The sequence below is a fragment of the Elaeis guineensis genome, chromosome 6 (genome assembly GCF_000442705.2).
Source record: "Elaeis guineensis isolate ETL-2024a chromosome 6, EG11, whole genome shotgun sequence".
Lineage (NCBI taxonomy): Eukaryota > Viridiplantae > Streptophyta > Magnoliopsida > Arecales > Arecaceae > Elaeis > Elaeis guineensis.
Window position 1 is genome coordinate 7516238 of NC_025998.2, and position 18916 is coordinate 7535153.

Genomic DNA, 18916 nt, shown 5'->3' on the forward strand with positions numbered 1-18916 from the left:
ATCGAAAAGCTTAGATCATCAACAAGACACTCATCATCCTCATCACCCAAAGCCACAATGGATAGCACTAGGCATAATTACATCACAATGATTAATACCACACACCTTGGACATAAATCCTATTTAATTCAGACCTAAAAAAGATCAAGTCCCAACAGGCTAAATATAATTAGCCAATTACTGAATGAAATTTATTTTTTTACCACCGGATCCTCACACCATGACTACGAACTTTAACTAGTGGATGGCCATTATTAGAGTATAAATACCCCAAAGCATACATATAGACATGCTGCATGAAGAAAATATTCGAGTCTGTTTCCACTTTATGTACACTTTAAATTCTTTCAAGCCGTAATCTATTGCAAAGGTGGTTGTCAATGTTGTTTAAAAAGCATGTTTGGTACTTGCATAAATCCATAACGCTCATGAAATTTTACTTTGACATCATTCCATGTCTATTTAGCTGTTACAAACTTAAAAGGTGAAATCAGATCCATGTCTCAGACCACAAATATGTCACCCATGTACAAAGAGTTCCAGTGGGAATACAAAATTGATACCTTACAGCTCATGCTCAAGACTAGTTACAAATAAGAATGAAAGTAGAGCAGTAGTCAGTCCAAAAGCCCCACGACAAACTGCTAGATGGTAGTTTGGACTTTGGATGCAATTGATGGGACTTCAAAAGGTGAACAGATTATTGAAAATTGTCATTCTTTAAAACGAGAATACACAGGACCCACGATGGTAACCAATGTTTCAGCATTCTTCAAGAACAGCACGCCCCAGATTTGTAGCCAGGGCCAATCTGACAGAGCTCAAGGCCTGAGGCGGCAAGTTGGATTCACAGAAATCTGGGTGCAGCTTCACCATGGATAATTCTTGCAGTTTGTTCAATAATAGATTCGTTTCAGATACAGTCAATAGCGGCTGAGCCTTCCAGTTTAGCAACTTAACCTGGATTCAATGGGGAAAAGTCTCAGATCTAAAACCAGAACAACCACAGAGACCCATGGATACATGTACACAAGCAAATTATGCACAGAAATGCAAATAAACAGGCACACATCCAATCTAATTGGAGTCAAGGAGGGTGAAACCTCCTCACTCATTGGTTGGGCAAACCAAGCAATTCAATAAAGAATATTTTTAAGTCACTTCTCTAAATGATGACATAATCTGATTACTCATAGAATTTTTTCCCCCCCTTGACAGGCAAAAAGGGCTGGATATTTTGCACAGGCAACTAAATTCCCCTTTTATTAAAAAAAAGGGTATTTTCGGATAAAGAAACAACTCATCAACAATGGAGAAACATGACATAAAATGGCATCAATAATGATATATTAACTACGTATATTACTTACTGAATCATGCAGCAGAGGAAGCCAGAAACGTTGTGGTGTTGATGAATTTTTCATAAGCTGTAGATATTAAAATAGACATTTTCCATCAGTGCTGTTGTTTAGATACTAGATGCACAAAATAAAAACATCGTAACTGTCTATTTACAAAAAAACAAAGTCAATTTACACAGCATTCATAGGCACCATCTTTGATTGTAACAGATGAACTTCGCACAGTCATATTAGCACATGAGAACCATGTGAAGAGCCAGTTCAGCAGGTAAAATTATCCTAAAATCTGCAAGTCTAGCTGATCTATCGACTAAATCATTCAGAAATTGGAGAAAAGAGTATATCTTTGTAATCCATATAGCAAGACTACACTGCCTTCAACAATCAGCAGACCCTCTTCCAGGCCAGTAAATTTTCTAATTAAAATTGTCACCAACCAACGTCATCACAACAAGAGATAAACAGAAGTGATATTTTACAATGTGAAGATCCAGCAGTACCTGACAATACTTTTCAGGCTATGAAACGAAACTCAACAATTTCTTTTAACCAATGCATCATAAGATCATCTTAATATGTCGGCATTCAACACTTACTAGAAATATGCACGGAATCTAGTCTTGTTCTAAGTAAAGCAATTAAGGTCCATGTAAAAGACTATAGTTTGAAGGTTACAATTCAACCATCAAGAAATTGTCACTCAACTGAATCATATCATTCTTCAATATTTAAATTTTATTTACAATTTTCTGGCCAATAACCAGATTGGAGAAGTGAGAAGTTAACTAAGCTTGCAACAAAAATGCTGAAATTTGTATAATCAGAATCTTCGGCCTCATATAAGACCTGAGAAGTTTTACATCACTACCATAATAATAAGATTTCTGCATTGTAAATCCACATGAAAAAGGGAGAGAAATGATAGTCTGTTGACTTCTTTGCTTTCCCCCTTTGTCCAGTTCTCTGTTTTACCTTTCTGAGTCTGAATGTATGTTGGATCTGGAAAATGATTCAAAAGAGCCTCTACAATCTGTATACGTACATCTCAGTGAACACAAATTCATTTGACCAAATGCTAAATTTGATTTTAGAAATCAGATAGATAAAATGTGGTATTTACAGTGCCCAGCAAATTTGCACAGAAGGACTAAGGCAAACAACTAAATAAGCACATCATATCAAACAAAGCAATCGCATTGCCAAGAGTAATAATGAAGCCAAAATCATATCTCAGATAAAGCAAAATTCAGATGTAGCCACCTGCATAAGTGATTCCATAGTCTGCCGAGCAGCATCAACAGGACTTCCATCTTGCACCTGCTGAAGGGACCTCTTAAAATCCCGATACCTGTTGTGCAAGTACATACCTTAAAAATATGGAACAAAAATAACAGAAAAGGGAAAAAAAACTACTAAATAGAATGGTAAAATGGCAAGAAAAGGAAGTGAAAGCACAAAGTAGTACTTGTGGAGAAATTCGAGGCCTCCTGCAGTCCCAACTTGTGAACCAAGAAGTTCAATTAATCCCTCCCATTGCTGTGAAAATATAAGTCAAAAAAAAAAAAAAAGGAAAGCAGTTAACATAGTTGTTTCCATGTGATCAATTACCACATTATTTAAAGTGACTATTGCAAATTTCCTTCCATCCATGTCATAGGACTTCTTATGTGCGTGAACCATTTCACAAGGAAAAGAAATACAAACCTTGAAACTGTCATCAGAGATTGACTTCCCAATACATTCAAATAGCTGTTGAGCAATTTTGTTGAGCCGAACTTCATCACGTGCTTGTTGGAGCCAGTAAACACCAGAACCCTTCCTACCATGCTTCCAGTGGTATGTGCCAGCAATCTGTCCAGTAAAAGACAGATAAAATCGATATAATTTTCTATTCATTTAAGATCTGAGTATTCCGGCACATAAAATTTTCAGGCCTTTTCCACTACAATGCATTTGAAGCAATCACCGCAAACTTTTTGATATTTAACTTAACAACTAGATGACAGATTCTTGGATCACTAGTGCTACCTTCATAATACTTGAACTGATGTTTTCCAGTTCATATAAACGGCAAATCTCAAGATTCTGTCAGAATAAAAAACAGAATATCTGGGTCATAAATCATATATCCAACAAAAATCAGCATATTCAAATAGAAGGAAATAGCAATTAGGAAATTAATGTCACCAAATCAAATGACAAGCCTAATCACCTTAAGTATCATTTGATAATGTTGCACAGGCTGTTTGTACAGTAAAATCTCTAACAGACCCAAACCTTGCTTTGGGCATGATGCTAGATATGTTGGTGCAATCTGACAAGTGATGACATAGTATTAGCAACATAGTCAAAAAGAAGTGCTTTAAGAACAAACAATAAGATGGCAGGTTAAATGGATTACAGATTAAAAAAGGACTGCTAGTTATAATGCACATTAAAAACTGATCTTCAGCCATTTATTTGGTGGAAATTTGTTATAATAGAAGAAGATGTAACAAAAAAGAAAATAATGACAACATATTCAAAATTCTGAGCATGGAGCAAGAATATGAGGTGCTAGGAATAAATACTAGAAAACTAAACTCAGAATTTAAAGGGAGCTTGGCAGGCAGCAGAGGCCTGCTTATACTACAACACATACCACTTGAATTATGTAGCTTTCAAAAGCCCAATATATTAAAAATAGATAATATGAAAATGTGTAGCCCTGAGGATGCTCCTCACCCTTCCATCAATTCAGCTTTTCATTTACATCAAAAACTTGGATAAGACATGAAGTTTACTTTTTTGTCTATGTGAAATATTATATCACACTATAAATACAAAAGTTAGAAAATTCTCTAAAACAACTTAATTTAAGAACAGTATATTTACTTTAACAAACAACTACTTGACAATTAATCATGTAGGCACAGAAGTCAATCTATAAACCTCCAGAAGCATACTATGGAAAGATTGCATTTCCTTGGTCCTCTCTAGACTCATAAAGCTCATGTTAAGCACACTCTCCTAATAAGCAAGATTTTCTTTGATAGATTAACCCTATGTTTGGTATAAAGGATAGATAAAGAAGGATAGATGAAGGAGAGGATGGATGGATTCCATCCATTGTCCCATGTGTTTGGTGAAGCACAAAAAGATGGATGGGAATGATTTCCTCCTCTATTTGGTATAAGAGAAACAAAAGGGAGAATGGATGATATTTATATAACATTTTTACTAAACCATCCTTTGATAAAAAATATCATTATTATCAATTTATAACACTTATTTATACTAAAAAAAAAAATAATTATCAATTTATAACACTTATTTATACTAAAGAAGTAAGGCAAAATATAAACTTGTAGTCTTTATAATTTATAATTATATAAAAATAAATAAATATTTAATTTTTAAATTTAATTTAATAAATAATTTATAAATTAAATATATAAATTAATTTTTATATATATTGATTATATAAATAACTAATTATTTTATAATTTAATCCAAGTAGTTAATTAATTTTATACAAATAATCAACAAAAGAACAGTATATATAAATAGAAAAACAAAAGATAATTCTAATTATTTATTTATAATCATGGAATTTATGTACTAAAATTAAAATAATTAGTAGTAAAATTTAATAGTATACATAATATAAAAATACATACTAATAAAATGAATTAAAAAGTAAAGAAATGTTATAGGTTTGTTAAAAAATAATGAGGGATAATTTTGTCAATGTAGAATTTCACCCCTCATATGCTCCATCCATCCTTCCTTGCATCCTCTCAAATTGGGAGGATGCAAATTGGTGGGCTAGAGTCGATGGATAGTCTTTCATTTTCATCCATCCATCCTACAATTTTTTGAACCAAATAGTGGATGGAGGTTCTAACCCCATCCATCCTCCCTCTCATAACCCCCACCAAACATAGAGTAAGATTTTCCTCAATAAATCAGGTTTTATAATTGATAAATTCAGTACAAAAAGATAGGAACTCACTTGCCAAGTCAAAGGATGAGAAGACAAAACTTGAGCATACACAAGTCGGTGGAGTTCTTCTATGCTGATATCTCCCAAGCTGTACCTCTCCTCATGCAATAGAATGTCAGCATGACCATTATCGACCGTCAACAATTCCATGGCATGGGCAACCATCCTGCTTAAACAGAAGCATGAGCTACTTGTTAGATGACATACATACCAGATCCAAACCTAATTATCACAGTTGTTGCAACTAAAAACCAAATAGCAGTTCTATGGAGGTCTTATGGCTTACCATGGTCCCAATGTCTTTGAGCATTCTGCTAACACAACCTAAAAAAATGAGTAAGAAATTTACACAATTAAACTAAATATATCTCTTGTAGAAAAATATTGTCATCTTTTTAAGCCCAAATATTTACGAGTATGTAATCCTTTTCTCACCTCAGGATTTTCTCCAAGAATACCAATGAAGAGGCCCATCAGCCCGTTAGAACTGGAGGATGATTTCAATTGCATGCATTTCTGAGCTAAGCTATGGAACTCGTCTAGGCCCTGAGACATGGTAATAAAGTCCTTGGTACATAAAATTAAAAAAAAGCTAAAAAAAGTTGGGGATATAGAAAAGACTGGGTAATAAAAAAATCGATTATAGCTGGCTGAAGGACACTTCCAATCAAATTTTGCAGTCAATCCCATAGAATTTCTAACCAGATAAGGAAAGGAGATTATCCTATCAATTTTTGGTATGAATGGATACTTCAACTTTCTCGAATAGGAATTACATTTTGGGTTAGATTGAGATATATTACATAAGGTAGGATAACAATACAATGGCGAGATTCTAATCCTTAAAACATTATCTAAAATTAACGACACCACAACATAATAAAGTGATGTAATTTTATCATAACTACTAAAAACATTAGGTACTGAGTAAAAATAACAAAGATACATTGAGTTGAATAAACATCATGAATACAAAAGTTCCTATTGAATTTTCATGGGGCTCCAAGAGATGAATGTACAGATTGGAAGGGAGAATAATGCTCATAGCCTCCCAATTAATTGACCATTATTTTATGTTTCATCACTTCACCAGATGTGGCTAGTTTAGCTAACTTATCATAACAAACATACACATATACATACAATATATAGCACATTATTTTGCTAGGACATAGCATATTCAGATTGGATACTGACATGAAAACCATGTTAGCATGGTAGACAAATAGTTCAGTTAAACAACCATCCTCAAAAGTGAAAAACATTTGATTGCTCTATGTTCCAGACATTTAAGCATCTGCCATACAAATGAGTGACATGACCCACACAGAGCACAAACAAGATCAAAACTGCATTAAAAATTTTAAAACAACCATCCTTAAGATGAAGACACTTCCTGTCATAAACACAATCCAAGGGCAGTTTCATGTCAGGTTCACTACACCATTTATGTATCATAGTGTTGTTGAAGCTCTTTAGCATCAACATTTACTCAAGTGGTGTCACATGTGTGGCAAGGCAGCTCCATCAACATCTTCAGATCCTAGTTACTATTATATTTAGATGGCGCATAGAATTTGTTCTATCTTCTTGGCAACCTTCAGCATGATACAGGGCATTCAATAACTTTTCCAGTAAAGATTGCAATAGCATTCCTCATTCTTAACAATCCATATCCATTAGTAGCATTCTCTAGAATTTTCAACTACTTGAGAAATCTCAAAACACAAACACACTATGGTCTATCAGGTAGTAGATGGAAACAATGCTCTCCCAGCAGCTAGCTGAATCGAGTTGATTTTGCAACCCTTGGCCGAATTGGTTGTCCCCTTCAATATTGCACTATATTTTGATAAGCAGAGTGTAGAGAAGATCTTTGTGAATCCACTCATTAATGCAATGACTGCCCAATGAACTGGATGACAATACCCAGGAGCTTCGAGCATCAAGTGGCATAAACACCTCTAAGCCAAATTTAAACTTCTTCATCCAGTCAATTCACAAGAGAGTATAGAATTGATCACAATGCTGAGCAATATTACCCTTCCTGATTTTGTGAAACATTTCTGTGTGTGGAAGGAGATGACCGCAATGATTAAATAAAGAATGCATCTGCAATCTGCCTCACATTCCTCTAGTACATCTATCACTCTGAACATAAAATATTAATTAAATTAATTAATTTCCATAAACAAGCTGTCAAGCCTCACAAAACTTTACATAAGTAAACCTATTATTCAATTCTAGGTGTAAAGCATGACAATCATTTTACTACGTGAAATTATGACTAAATTATCCTAAGTAGTTAACCAAGGAATGACATCAGAATAAATAACTAACATACTAAAAACCACTACAGAGCATTATTGTCCATATTAGAAAACAAAATATATGTACTGACCATTGTAAGTGGCCTTATGTAGAGGAAGTGAGAAATAAACAGCTCCATCCAGTGACAAGTTGCAGCTCTAAGATTGCTAATGTTTCCCAGCATGATCTGTAACAAGTTCCTCAAACCTTCTCGAGTTTGGTGATGGCTGCACTGAACCCAAAAAGTACTAGAATCTAATCTACTTATATGGAGCCGCCATTTCTCCCATGCCTGGCAGTGGAGATAACATGCTTAGCCTCTCATCAATGACACAAACAATGATGTTATGCATTATGAAGTCATACCTTGATAAAATCTGGTTTAGTTTTATAGCATTGACCTAATCTTCCAGCTGGTAGATGAGGACGCATGCGTGGCATTGTGGAGACAAGAACAGCAACTGCCTCTACCAGCCCATTTTCTGTCTGTACCATGCATATGGAGTCAAAGCAATGCATGAAACAATACCTAGTCCATCTTCTCAAATGTTGATATCAACTTCTCAACATACTGAATATGAGTTCCTTTTGTTTTAACAGGAAAATCAGACTATGGCAGAGTGCTCCTTTCAAATCAGAGTATTGAAAAACATGTCATAAGAGCAAGAAAAAGATGCTGAGAACTACCACATAAAAATAGCTGAAATGCCATACTCTCTGACCCTCCCAAAGTTAGGTATGCTATAATAGAAACTAAAGGAAAAAAAAAAAAAAAAAAGCTTAGTGACTTGGCACTTCCAAAAGCCTCTCTTTGTTTAGAAGAAGAAACATTGATAATTTCCAAATCACAAAAGTTGGTGTCTTTTCTCGGTAGCATATGATTTCTCATGTAAATATTAGTGATGAAAAAATGCACTTAAATCAACCTTTCATTGGTATGCTTACCAACCTCACGGCTGCCAAGTTGCTCCAGTTGATAAGATCCATGTAATCTCAACAATTTCACCTGCAAAAAGGAATAGCATACTCTCAGCTCATGAGGCGATTACAAGATCTGAACATGCGGTAATGATACAGCATGCAGATGCCAGCATACATTGAGATAGACAAACTTCAAAAAATCCTACCACAGCGTCAAGCCACCCAGCTGCAAGTGCTCCTGACATTCCTTCCCAGTACTCAGGATCATCCTCAACTACCACCTGTTCTGCATATGCTTAAGTAAAAGTTTTGCTTCTTTCGATAAAATAACCTAAAAGTATAAACCTCACCGTGAATGTATTTTGTACAAAGCAATCCAAATATATCTCAAGCCATATATTTCAACGAATGGTGGTAGCCTTATCATTTGCAAAAGGGGCAGCCTCATGGACGAGGCTGCCACCACCGTGAGGTTTGAAAGGGTCAGATATGTGAAACCTTACCCCTGCATGTAGAGAGGCTCTATCCGTATGTCAGACCCGTGACATCCATATCACAATAAAGCAACTTTACTATTGCACCAGGGCTCACCGTCTAGTCTTATTAGTGTACAAGAAGATATAGAATAATGAAACACATCAATGGTCAATTTTTAAATGCACAATCAAATTAAGAGGTATCAACAATTACATTGCTCAGAAGAACCATGTGTCTCAAGAGTTTTTCTCCAACAAAGTTTCCAAGTCACCAATTAATACAAACACTTAAGAGTATATTTGACAGAAAAAGGATGGTGGGGGCCGACACAATCACAGTTTACAGGTGAATTCTCTGTTGCAACCTCTGGTCTTGCAAGCCCAACTACATAAATAACTAATCAGAATATAATATTTTAATATTGAGGGTTCAACTTGTGACAAACTTAAAAAGTGTAATGCTGATTATCGAGGTCTTTAAAAACATAGAACTCTAATATTGAATGATCGACCATCATAATATGTAATGGTCAAGAGTAATTGAACCAACAAAAAAGGGAAATCATGGAGATAGTAAAAGACAGATTGAGTGGGATTCAAGGAACGATACTCCAACTAAAGCAACTAAGAATGCCATTTCACTTCACAACAAGATTATTCTACACAAAAAGTAAATTCAAATCAGAAAGATAAAAATAACGATGACAGGCCAAATCAAAAACAAAATCATCTAAAAAATATATATATAAGAACAGGAGAAAATGATGGTGGATAGATTGCAAAGAAAATCAAACCTTTAAACTGGAAAGCCTTTTTTGCAGGCCCTCAACCTTTGAGTGGATTGTAGTCTCTGTCAGGAGGCTGTCATAATCCTAGGAAAGGAAAATATAAAATAAAAACAGAAGCAAGCATTTAAATGCCCATAATGGAGAATGAAAATTGCTGCGTCAGTACACAACAAATGAGAATAAAAAGAAGATGAAGAATAAAAAGAAAGAGCATTACTGCTAACCAATCGACAAGGCGCTCTGGAAGCCAAGTTGATGACAGCTTATCCACATAAAATATTTCCATTAGCTGCCATGCAGCCTTTAATGTGGTAGGTTCCTCGTGAGGCTGTAGGAAAAGAGTCCATTAACTTCAATAGAGGCAATTAGAAAGGGAAAAAAAAAGGAAAAAAAAGATTTGGAAACCAATAGAAATCCAACATATGATGTTAGAGAAAGGCTATAAAAATCAAAGAGCAGAAATGATAAACAAGGACCAGAAAAAATGGTTTGAGTCGGAAGCAACTGCTTCCCATCAAACATGATTTTATTAGCAACTTACAGAACAGGCTCACCTGCATAATCATCTTAGGGTCCTCAATCACTGTGCTAGAAGGAAGCATGGGATTACCAAGAAGATCACTTATATGACGACTGTACTCCAAAACATGTTCCCACCTGCATGTGCCACAAACATCATATTAGAGGACAACTTACAGCCCAAATCCTTTTTCTGCAAACCAGCAAGCACAATAACGAATATAAAGTTTATAGCAGTCCTTAGAAGGCTGCTTCCCCCTGTTACCAAAGAAAGGGTTTATCAATCCAAGAAACTAACTGAAAGAACCTATCCTTGGCAGGTATAAACAGTAAAAGTTAGAAGAATGATGCCAATCTGGTATCCCAACCAACCCATGCGTGGATTCTGTTTCCAAAAGCTCATCAAGTTTCTCTAAATATTCTAAGATAAATGCAACAGTATGATATCTGGAAAGAATAGAACAAGACCGAAAGCCCAATTGAAGTGCCAAATAAATGGTGAATACTAGACCCAAGAAACCACCGAGCCTTGTTCTTTCTTACAATCATCCTCTTTGGACATTGATATTGACTATGCAATTAAAGAAGCAATTTGGCTGAATATGATTTCTGAATCATTTCAACAAAAACCTTGTAACTAATTCAAATAAATGGGAACATGGCAAAGTCAAATAACCCAAAGTTTCCCATACATACCATACTAGACGTCGGAGACTTCTTGCAAATAAAAACTCCATGAAGAAGTTTACCCCCCAACAAAAAATAGCGCGATGGTTGACTGACAGATAATGATGCCCAATTCTTGAACACCATAGTTCCAGATACAAACCCTAGTTCGGAAGAACTCCAAAAAGCATACCACTACATAATATACAGAGAGAAAAAGAGAGAGAGAGGGGGGGATTGGATAGAAAAGGATACCATTCCGTGCGAATCGAAGATGCAGACATTCTTGACATGGCCGCGAGGGAATTCTTCCGACTCTGGAGCAACGCAAAGGCAGGAACAGAGCCATACGCGATTCTCCGCCTCTGGGCCTCACTGATCTCCTCGTCGCCGGCGCCAAGCTTGACCTCCACTACTTTCCCGCCGATTTCTTCATCCGAAACTCCGTCCTCTTCGCCGCCGGCGGGTTCCGCCGCCGGGGGACGAAGGCACGCGACTTGAAGGAAGTTCCCCCTCGTCCAGGAGACATAAACGCGGAAGATCGGGGGATTGACACCGTGACGGACAGGGTAGACGACCGGGTCGCGGACATCCGGCAGGAAGGGGACAAGGGAATCGCCGGGATCCGACGCTAGGCCGGGCATCTCGGCCAACGGGAGGGGTCTAGGGTTTTGGGAAGGGGCGGTATTTGAGGGCCTAGGGTTTTTGAAAGCGTTTAGTGAATAGACGGACTTGGACCCATCCGGTGTTATCTCCGGTGCACGCTGTAACACCGCCTCGTCTAATGGTCTAATAGCAACGTGACGATGGACCTCCAACACATGTTTCGTCTTTCCCGTCGAAAGCTATTGCCGCGACTGCCTTGTAAGCCAAACTTCCAGTCATTATGCGTCAGGATACATGTTTGAAAAAATCCCTGGTTAGCTAGCAAGGAAAATTCCCAACAGCCTATCATTCATGTTGTGATTCCAGAAAAATACAAAATCTAGCTGTCGTTTGGTAAGGATTTCATATTTATTTTTAATTTAATTTTTAATTTTTTTAAAAATATAAATATATTTAATATAATTAAATATTTTTTAAAATATAAATATGATGATGAAGATGTAGAGATGATGATAGCAGGCAGCCAATAGAGATAACAGAGATAGTAGTAATGTAGGTGGTGATGAAATAGCAATAATAATAATAACAGTAATAATAGTGGTGAAGGCAGAAGTGGCAATAATGACATAAATATAGTGGTATAAATAGTGGTTTTTTGTGATCTTGAGAGGTGCTAATTATATGGTTGAGGTCATGACGTGGAAGGGTTCTTTTCCATTAGACATCGCCCAAACATTTCCCATCTATAAGCTTTCATTTTCTGCCCCAATTATGAGAAGGACTTGGGATATCTGTTAAAGCAAGGGACTGGGCTTCCCTAACAGCAATTGTGAGGCGCTGCTGTTGTGGTGCTCTGAAGGGGAAGCGTGGAGTGTACATCATCCAGATCTCCAAGTGTTAATGATAAGAGCAAGTATAAAGTAGTGATGAACGGTGTACAAAAAAACAGCTAAACTGCAAACCCAAACCAAATCAGCATTTTCAGTTCATTTTATATCTTATTCTTTTAAAAAATAATTGGTTTGGCTCCGATTTGAAAAGTTTTGAAGCAAAAAATTTCAATTTAAATTTGGTTTGAGTTTTCAGAAAACTGATTCAAACCGATCGGCCCAACACATAAATGTCTATGTATATTTTCAATTTTTTATTTTTTTTATACTTTTATGTAAAATATATTTTTTTGTATGTAGATTTAATCCAACACATTTTGTCAAGTCCATTGAATATCAATCCTATATCAAACAATTTTTTTTATATTTAGACTTAGCTCATTGAATATCAATCTAATAAATCAAATAGAACCAAATTATTTTTTTAAAATCAATTTTAAGCACTTTTTTTAGATAATTGGTCCGGTTTTAATTTAAATTTTAAAAAATTGATATAAATTAATTTAATTTCAAATTTAGCTCCAAACTGAGTCGACCTAAGCACGCTCCTACAGAATACCATGACTATATATTATCTCTGCTACTTCTTTTCTGATCATGCTGGCTGGCTAGATTTAGCCAGCTTCATTTATCATGATAATTAAAATAATAAAAATATTAAAAACAAAAATTATATAAAGTTTAGCTAGTTTATCAAGAAGCTTGAAAAGTTTAGGACGGGGGATCTGCCTTATGGGTAGATGGAGAAAATGCTATTCTCTGGACACATCGACATCAAAAGGTTATTACGTGTTTTTATATTCAGTTAGTAAATACAATATAAATATATCAAAAGTCCCATTGATTCGATCCTAGGTAAGGATTTCTTTATACGATTTAGCACGGACACAGATTTGTTTATGTTTCTTGGCCAAGTCTTAATCGGATTATTCTCGGATAACATATTCTGCTGATGGCGAATCCTTCGGGCGCATGGTTGCTTAATGATAAGTTGTCCACGCTGCATCATCTATTTTATGGTCAAGCCTGCACGAAAGAACCTTAAATCATTTCAGGACAAGCCACACCATAATTGATGTCACGTTGCTTTGGGCGACACCTCGTTTACTGACGGACAACTTAAGAAAGAAACCGGTGTGGTCAAAGAGCATAAAGCAGCCTTTTCCTCTGTTGGAATGGGCAATTCATGGCCTTATCACACGGAGGCAATAGAGCTCTTAAAATTCGTGGAGAACCATCACACAAATATGTCCTTATCATGTGGAGGTCTCATCGTGGGCCATGCGATTGCCGCTTTACAAGATTCATGTCTCACCGTGGGCCATGGCACAATGAGCACTCTATGGCCTATGCGATGGTTTTTCTCTCATTTTCCTTTTTTTTTTTTTCCGCTGTCCTCCGAGCATCTAGACCCAATTCTCACCAGATTTTGCTAAGAATCTAGTAGATAAGCGAACCTGCATAACAAAATTCAGATTAATTGGATTTACTTTTCCTGCAGTTCTTCATTTATTTTTCTAGCTTTAGATAGGATCACGATAATACATGTTTTGATCTCATGTTACACATTGGTACATCCAGAAGTTTTATTCGATTAGGGCAGCATGCTATAAAGAGTTCCAGACACAAAGTAGGGCTGTCTTTAAAATAATAATGCAGACTGAGTAAAAACAATAAGCTTGTTCTCCCACCGGGGAAAAGATAACTGATACCGCAAAATTGTGTCAGATTTGCTGTCTGGATGTATAGAATTTTCATCATTACATGAATCATGACGGGTTTTCAGTTAGAGAAACAGTTCTACAATGTGTTAGATTGCATCCTTATAATTGAGAATTTAGTTAAAACAGTGATGGTACGTGCCGTATTTAGATGGCAAACAACTCAAATATGTTTGATATGCCTATATGGCACTTGTGATCATGCACACCACCTCTCCTCGCCAAGTTCTCGGCAGTGGGAGCGGACATTCCCTGGACTTACCGCTGAAAATATTGCCCATGGTAGGTCACTTTCTAAATTAACAGCAGTTTTCCCACTATTATTACTATAGGCCATTACCAAGATGATTTCTTTCTAATTCACCATCCAATGTGTTGTGGAGAGCACTTTCACAGCTAAGAAGATGCAATTTGTTCAATTTCCACATCGATGCCGGCAACACAATCACATACAAGAGCAAATCTCGAGGCATTTCAGATCATCCATTCTGAACAAAATATCCAAAGTCATGTACTCTAATTTTTAGTTTATCTTTACATGGAACATAGTATGGTAGCAAGTGGGATTTTAAAGCACTCAGGACCTGGACAACCAAAGCACGTCCAGAATTGCAGAGATAGCTAGAAGGAGGCAGCTAATAAAAGCAAATGTAATTGAGATAGCCATGCGGTCACAGAACCGGTGCAGAGGCTTACAGAAGTCTGGAAGTGCAGTGTGCCGGATCCCTGTGCGGTTCAAGTTGGTCACACCAGCTGCAGCTGAGCCCGCACTCATCATAGCATATGCAAAAGCCTGACATATGCAAAAGTTTCGATATCATATCTTGCCATAGCTTATATATCTTTTGCCATTTTCATCAAGTAGAAACAAATGTGGTCATATTTGTTTAGTCACATATCTATACAGTTAGCAATTATTAGGCAGCTAATTAGTGTTCTTCATTAAAAATTTTGCATGAATGGGCAAATACCCTGTGGCATAGCATGCAACCTTGCAGAGTTTTCCTGTCAAGACACATATGCAACCACATTCTAAACATCATATGCATAGCTAATTTTGTTTACTTCACAACTATATATGCTCACATACAAATGAAAAAGCATAGGCAAATAATTATAGATCAATTTTTGTACATAGACATCGAGTACCATATAAATTTGCAGATCACATGGTATACTTGGTTGTTCCTATTGGTTACAGATAAAAACTCATGTATGTAAAAAAAAAACTCAAGTTTTTTTTACATATAAGGGAGCTTAGCAAAATCACATATATAAACTAAAATAAATAGACTGAAAAAATGAAAGCCATTCACGAGAAAATCAGCATGGCTATTACACTTGGAATCTTTAAGACCTGAAAAGGTGTCATGGACAACCATATATATAGTCATGAATCTAAACTATAAAGGATGCTGAGCCTGCTGATGTGATTGCAACCAAGAATGGTATGCATCTAAATAAGAAAGGACTGGAGGAAGATAAGCATCTGAAAGTCATGAAAAGAAGGCCTGCAATTGGCCGTTCGTGAAACAAACCTCCGCAAGCTCATACATCTTGCTTCCATAAGGTGCCCAACAAATGGGGCATCCGATATATTTTGTGAAGCTGATTACCAGGCAGAGTTGATGATCAAATCTCAAAATATCTGATCAAATTCCCAAAGATAGATTGCAACGATGAAGATTCTTTTCGCATGAGCACATGAAACGTTTTGTTCTGCCACTAGTATCTAGGCTCAAACTGACAAGCTTCTCTTATTAAAAAGTACTTTAAAAAAGCAGTCACAACAATGTACATGCAATTTATATTGAGCCAAATATCTTTTCTCATATACAAACTCTAATTTGCTTTCATATCCTTAGCTTGGAGTCACAAACTGCAATGCATCCCACATACACCCAGATTGAGGTTATGCCAAAATAGTAAGGGGCTGAATGGTGCACCCTTTTTTTTCTTAGCGGGCAAGTTATACTTGACACCAACCACTGTACCCCTCATCTCCTAGTCCCTTTCATCCATGGCCTTTTCCTTAACCTCATTTTCAAATTTTCACAATGCTTTGCGCACCACACATCATTTTCTGAAAAATGGTTCTTTGCAGACCGATGCCTCACACGATTTATGTTAATTAAAATGATGATTAGAATTTGACATTAATTTTCAGATCTGAAATTATATGCCACCAAAAGCATAGTATCTCTACGTCCGCAAAGCTTACCAATATAACACAGCCAACAACATACACCATTTGAATATGACTAGACCCAAAATGCATCTAGATTCACAGTTAAAAATAAAACTAGAGCCATCCTGGCATCATTTTATCCCCTTACATACAGTTGTTGCTAGACTACTAGTTACTGCTTCTGAACAATCTACTGTGGAATCCTGTTCTATCAAAGTTAGGTGTATCTACCACCTTTACTAAAGCTATTTAATGTTCTGATCCCTATAATGAAACAGTGTCGGTTTTTATGAGCCAACATAAATGCTGGGTTCGGCCATAACTATTCAATAACTATTCAAAGGCAGGAACAGATACATTTCCTATTCCAAACCTCTTAACTTCCATGATGCATTATAGAAGATGGGAACATATATGTTACATGATACTACACCTTTGCAAACATTACCTACAAGCTACATACTAGATTCAATCATTCACCTGCGTCTGCTAAAATTTAGAAATTAAACTAACAGATAGCAATCTATAGTTTAAGAGATACATATCATTCATCACACCCAAATCGTTTAAACAATGAGAACAATATATAAAAGATAGAATCATAATGGTGCTACCTTGTTTTTTTTTTTTTTTTTAAAAAAGAAAAAGGAAGCAAAAAAAAAAAAAAAAAAGCACAATAGATCTTCGTTGCACTAATATCAAAGCTAAATAAAGAGCAGTAGTTAAAGAATACGTACCTGATCGCCGGCAAATATAACCCACGCATGACGACGAGATGGGATGACCAGCGCTTTCTTCAGCAGCTTCCTCATGGTGAGTAGGAGCTGTAACAGCGAATGCGCCGCCACCGCCGCCGAGATCCCCACCAGATACCTGACCAAACACCAGAAATGATAACCACACCATGCGGTACACCGACTCAAGTTCAAATCTAATACCGCTACAACATCCATCAATCACGACCGTCCATTCCATTTTCTCGGCCATGGAGGCGTATTTTGGGAGATCAAAATAATTTAAAAAGAAAAGGGGGGAATTCTAGGATGGACGGCACAGAGGGTGGCAGATTCATCGCTTCTTACTCGAGGGAGTCGGAGAAGGACCACTTGGAGTAGAGTGGGAGCTGGAAGCCCAAGAGCGAGAGCTCCCCGCGCTGCTCCGCCGAGACCATCAGCGCCAACGCCAGCAGCGACGAGACCACTGTCACCGCCCGCACCACCGCTCCGGCCACCTCCCACCGCCGCCCGCCCTCGGCGGCGCTGTCTGTCCCTCCCGTCGCCGGTACCAGCGGCCCGCTCATTGTCCCGGAGTCCGCCGCTGCCGCCACCTTCGCCACCTCCGGCATCTGGATCCCCACCTCCGCCGGCGCCTTCCGCCCTTTCACCGCCGCGTCCATCTCCCTCTCAATCTAGTTCTTGGAGGCTAATGGGGAGGTGAGGGAGGTAGGATGGGACGTACTTAAAAAAATGTAGGGAAGAGCGACCGTACCGCACTGTCGTACGAAAGGGACGCGTGTCGAGAGGAGAGTGGTGGGAGGACGACCGATCTGTGACACGATAAAGGCCGGAACCCCGGGAATGCTGCTTTAATTTATGGTTATCCTAACACTAGCGGGTTATAGATGATTTGATCTAATTATCTATTACTATAATGATCTAATTTACCATTGGAGGTCATGACTCATGACCGACAAGAGCTGAGTGGAGACTCCGGTAGCTTCTGCCCGCGTACTGCTTGTGGGAGTGAAGTCTGACACCAGGAGCAGCGTGAGATCATAAGCATGCCTGACAATTACCCAATTCTTTTAATAAAATGATTTTTTTATAAAATTTAAATATTTTGTCAATTTTATCTAAAAAAGTTACTACCATCCGAAAAAAATAATTCAGATAATAATATTATTTTTATTGTGTGTTATTTTTTGTTATATTACTATGGTAAAGATTTTTATTATAAGGATTGTTTTAATATGAAACAAATTCTGAATTTATAAGATGAGTTAAATAAGAATTTTTGAGGGCACTAACTGGTTCCGTTAATTGGTAAAAATTTGTTATAATAGAAAATATAAATGCTTAATTTATAAACTAAATTATCAACTAAACTATCACCCCTAATACTGTGCCTTTACTTGTGGGAGGGCGCGGTGGCAATGCCCTTTACTCAAAGTTTTCAACTGAGCCTCTGTCCACACTCTGAAACAACCATCACCAGCACCATGTATGAATTAAATCCTCCATGAATGCTCGCATTGATTGCATATCTCTGAGCCTCATGACTTAGCCTCCGCACGTCCCTTAAAAAATCATCTTAATGAGACATCCAAGAATTTATGCATTTGAATTATTCATCTGTCTACCTTTTTTGAAATTTTAAAATTATGCTTGATTGCAAAATAAATAAAAATATTTTGAAAATAAGAATTTTCTTTTCTAAATTCTTGACAAATAGAAAAGAATTGAAGCTTGTATATATGTCATTAATT

General features: G+C 36.9%; 2 protein-coding genes across 3 annotated transcripts; both read right to left on the minus strand.

The window, feature by feature from the left end:
- Positions 1-414: 414 nt before the first annotated feature.
- Positions 415-11786, minus strand: LOC105047434 (nuclear pore complex protein NUP85). Of its 2 annotated transcripts, XM_010926350.4 has the most exons (18): positions 11282-11785; positions 10396-10498; positions 10059-10169; positions 9848-9925; positions 8784-8858; positions 8606-8662; positions 8023-8142; positions 7748-7948; positions 5782-5892; positions 5633-5670; positions 5356-5512; positions 3574-3675; positions 3390-3446; positions 3066-3212; positions 2827-2897; positions 2622-2709; positions 1371-1427; positions 415-960 (listed from the first exon to the last, which is right to left on the minus strand). In XM_010926350.4, the coding sequence occupies exons 1-18, from the start codon at positions 11668-11670 to the stop codon at positions 763-765; spliced, it is 2160 nt and encodes a 719-aa protein (XP_010924652.1). In that variant the 5' UTR covers positions 11671-11785; the 3' UTR covers positions 415-762. The 2 variants fall into 2 exon arrangements, with proteins under 2 accessions (XP_010924652.1, XP_010924653.1); XM_010926351.4 differs by lacking the exon at positions 3390-3446 and having other exon boundaries at positions 546-960; positions 11282-11786.
- Positions 11787-14680: 2894 nt separating this feature from the next.
- On the minus strand, positions 14681-17872 carry LOC105047435 (CASP-like protein 3A1). Its single transcript, XM_010926355.4, has 3 exons — positions 17514-17872; positions 17169-17304; positions 14681-15036 (listed from the first exon to the last, which is right to left on the minus strand). The coding sequence occupies exons 1-3, from the start codon at positions 17825-17827 to the stop codon at positions 14821-14823; spliced, it is 666 nt and encodes a 221-aa protein (XP_010924657.2). The 5' UTR covers positions 17828-17872; the 3' UTR covers positions 14681-14820.
- Between the last annotated feature and the right edge of the window lie 1044 nt (positions 17873-18916).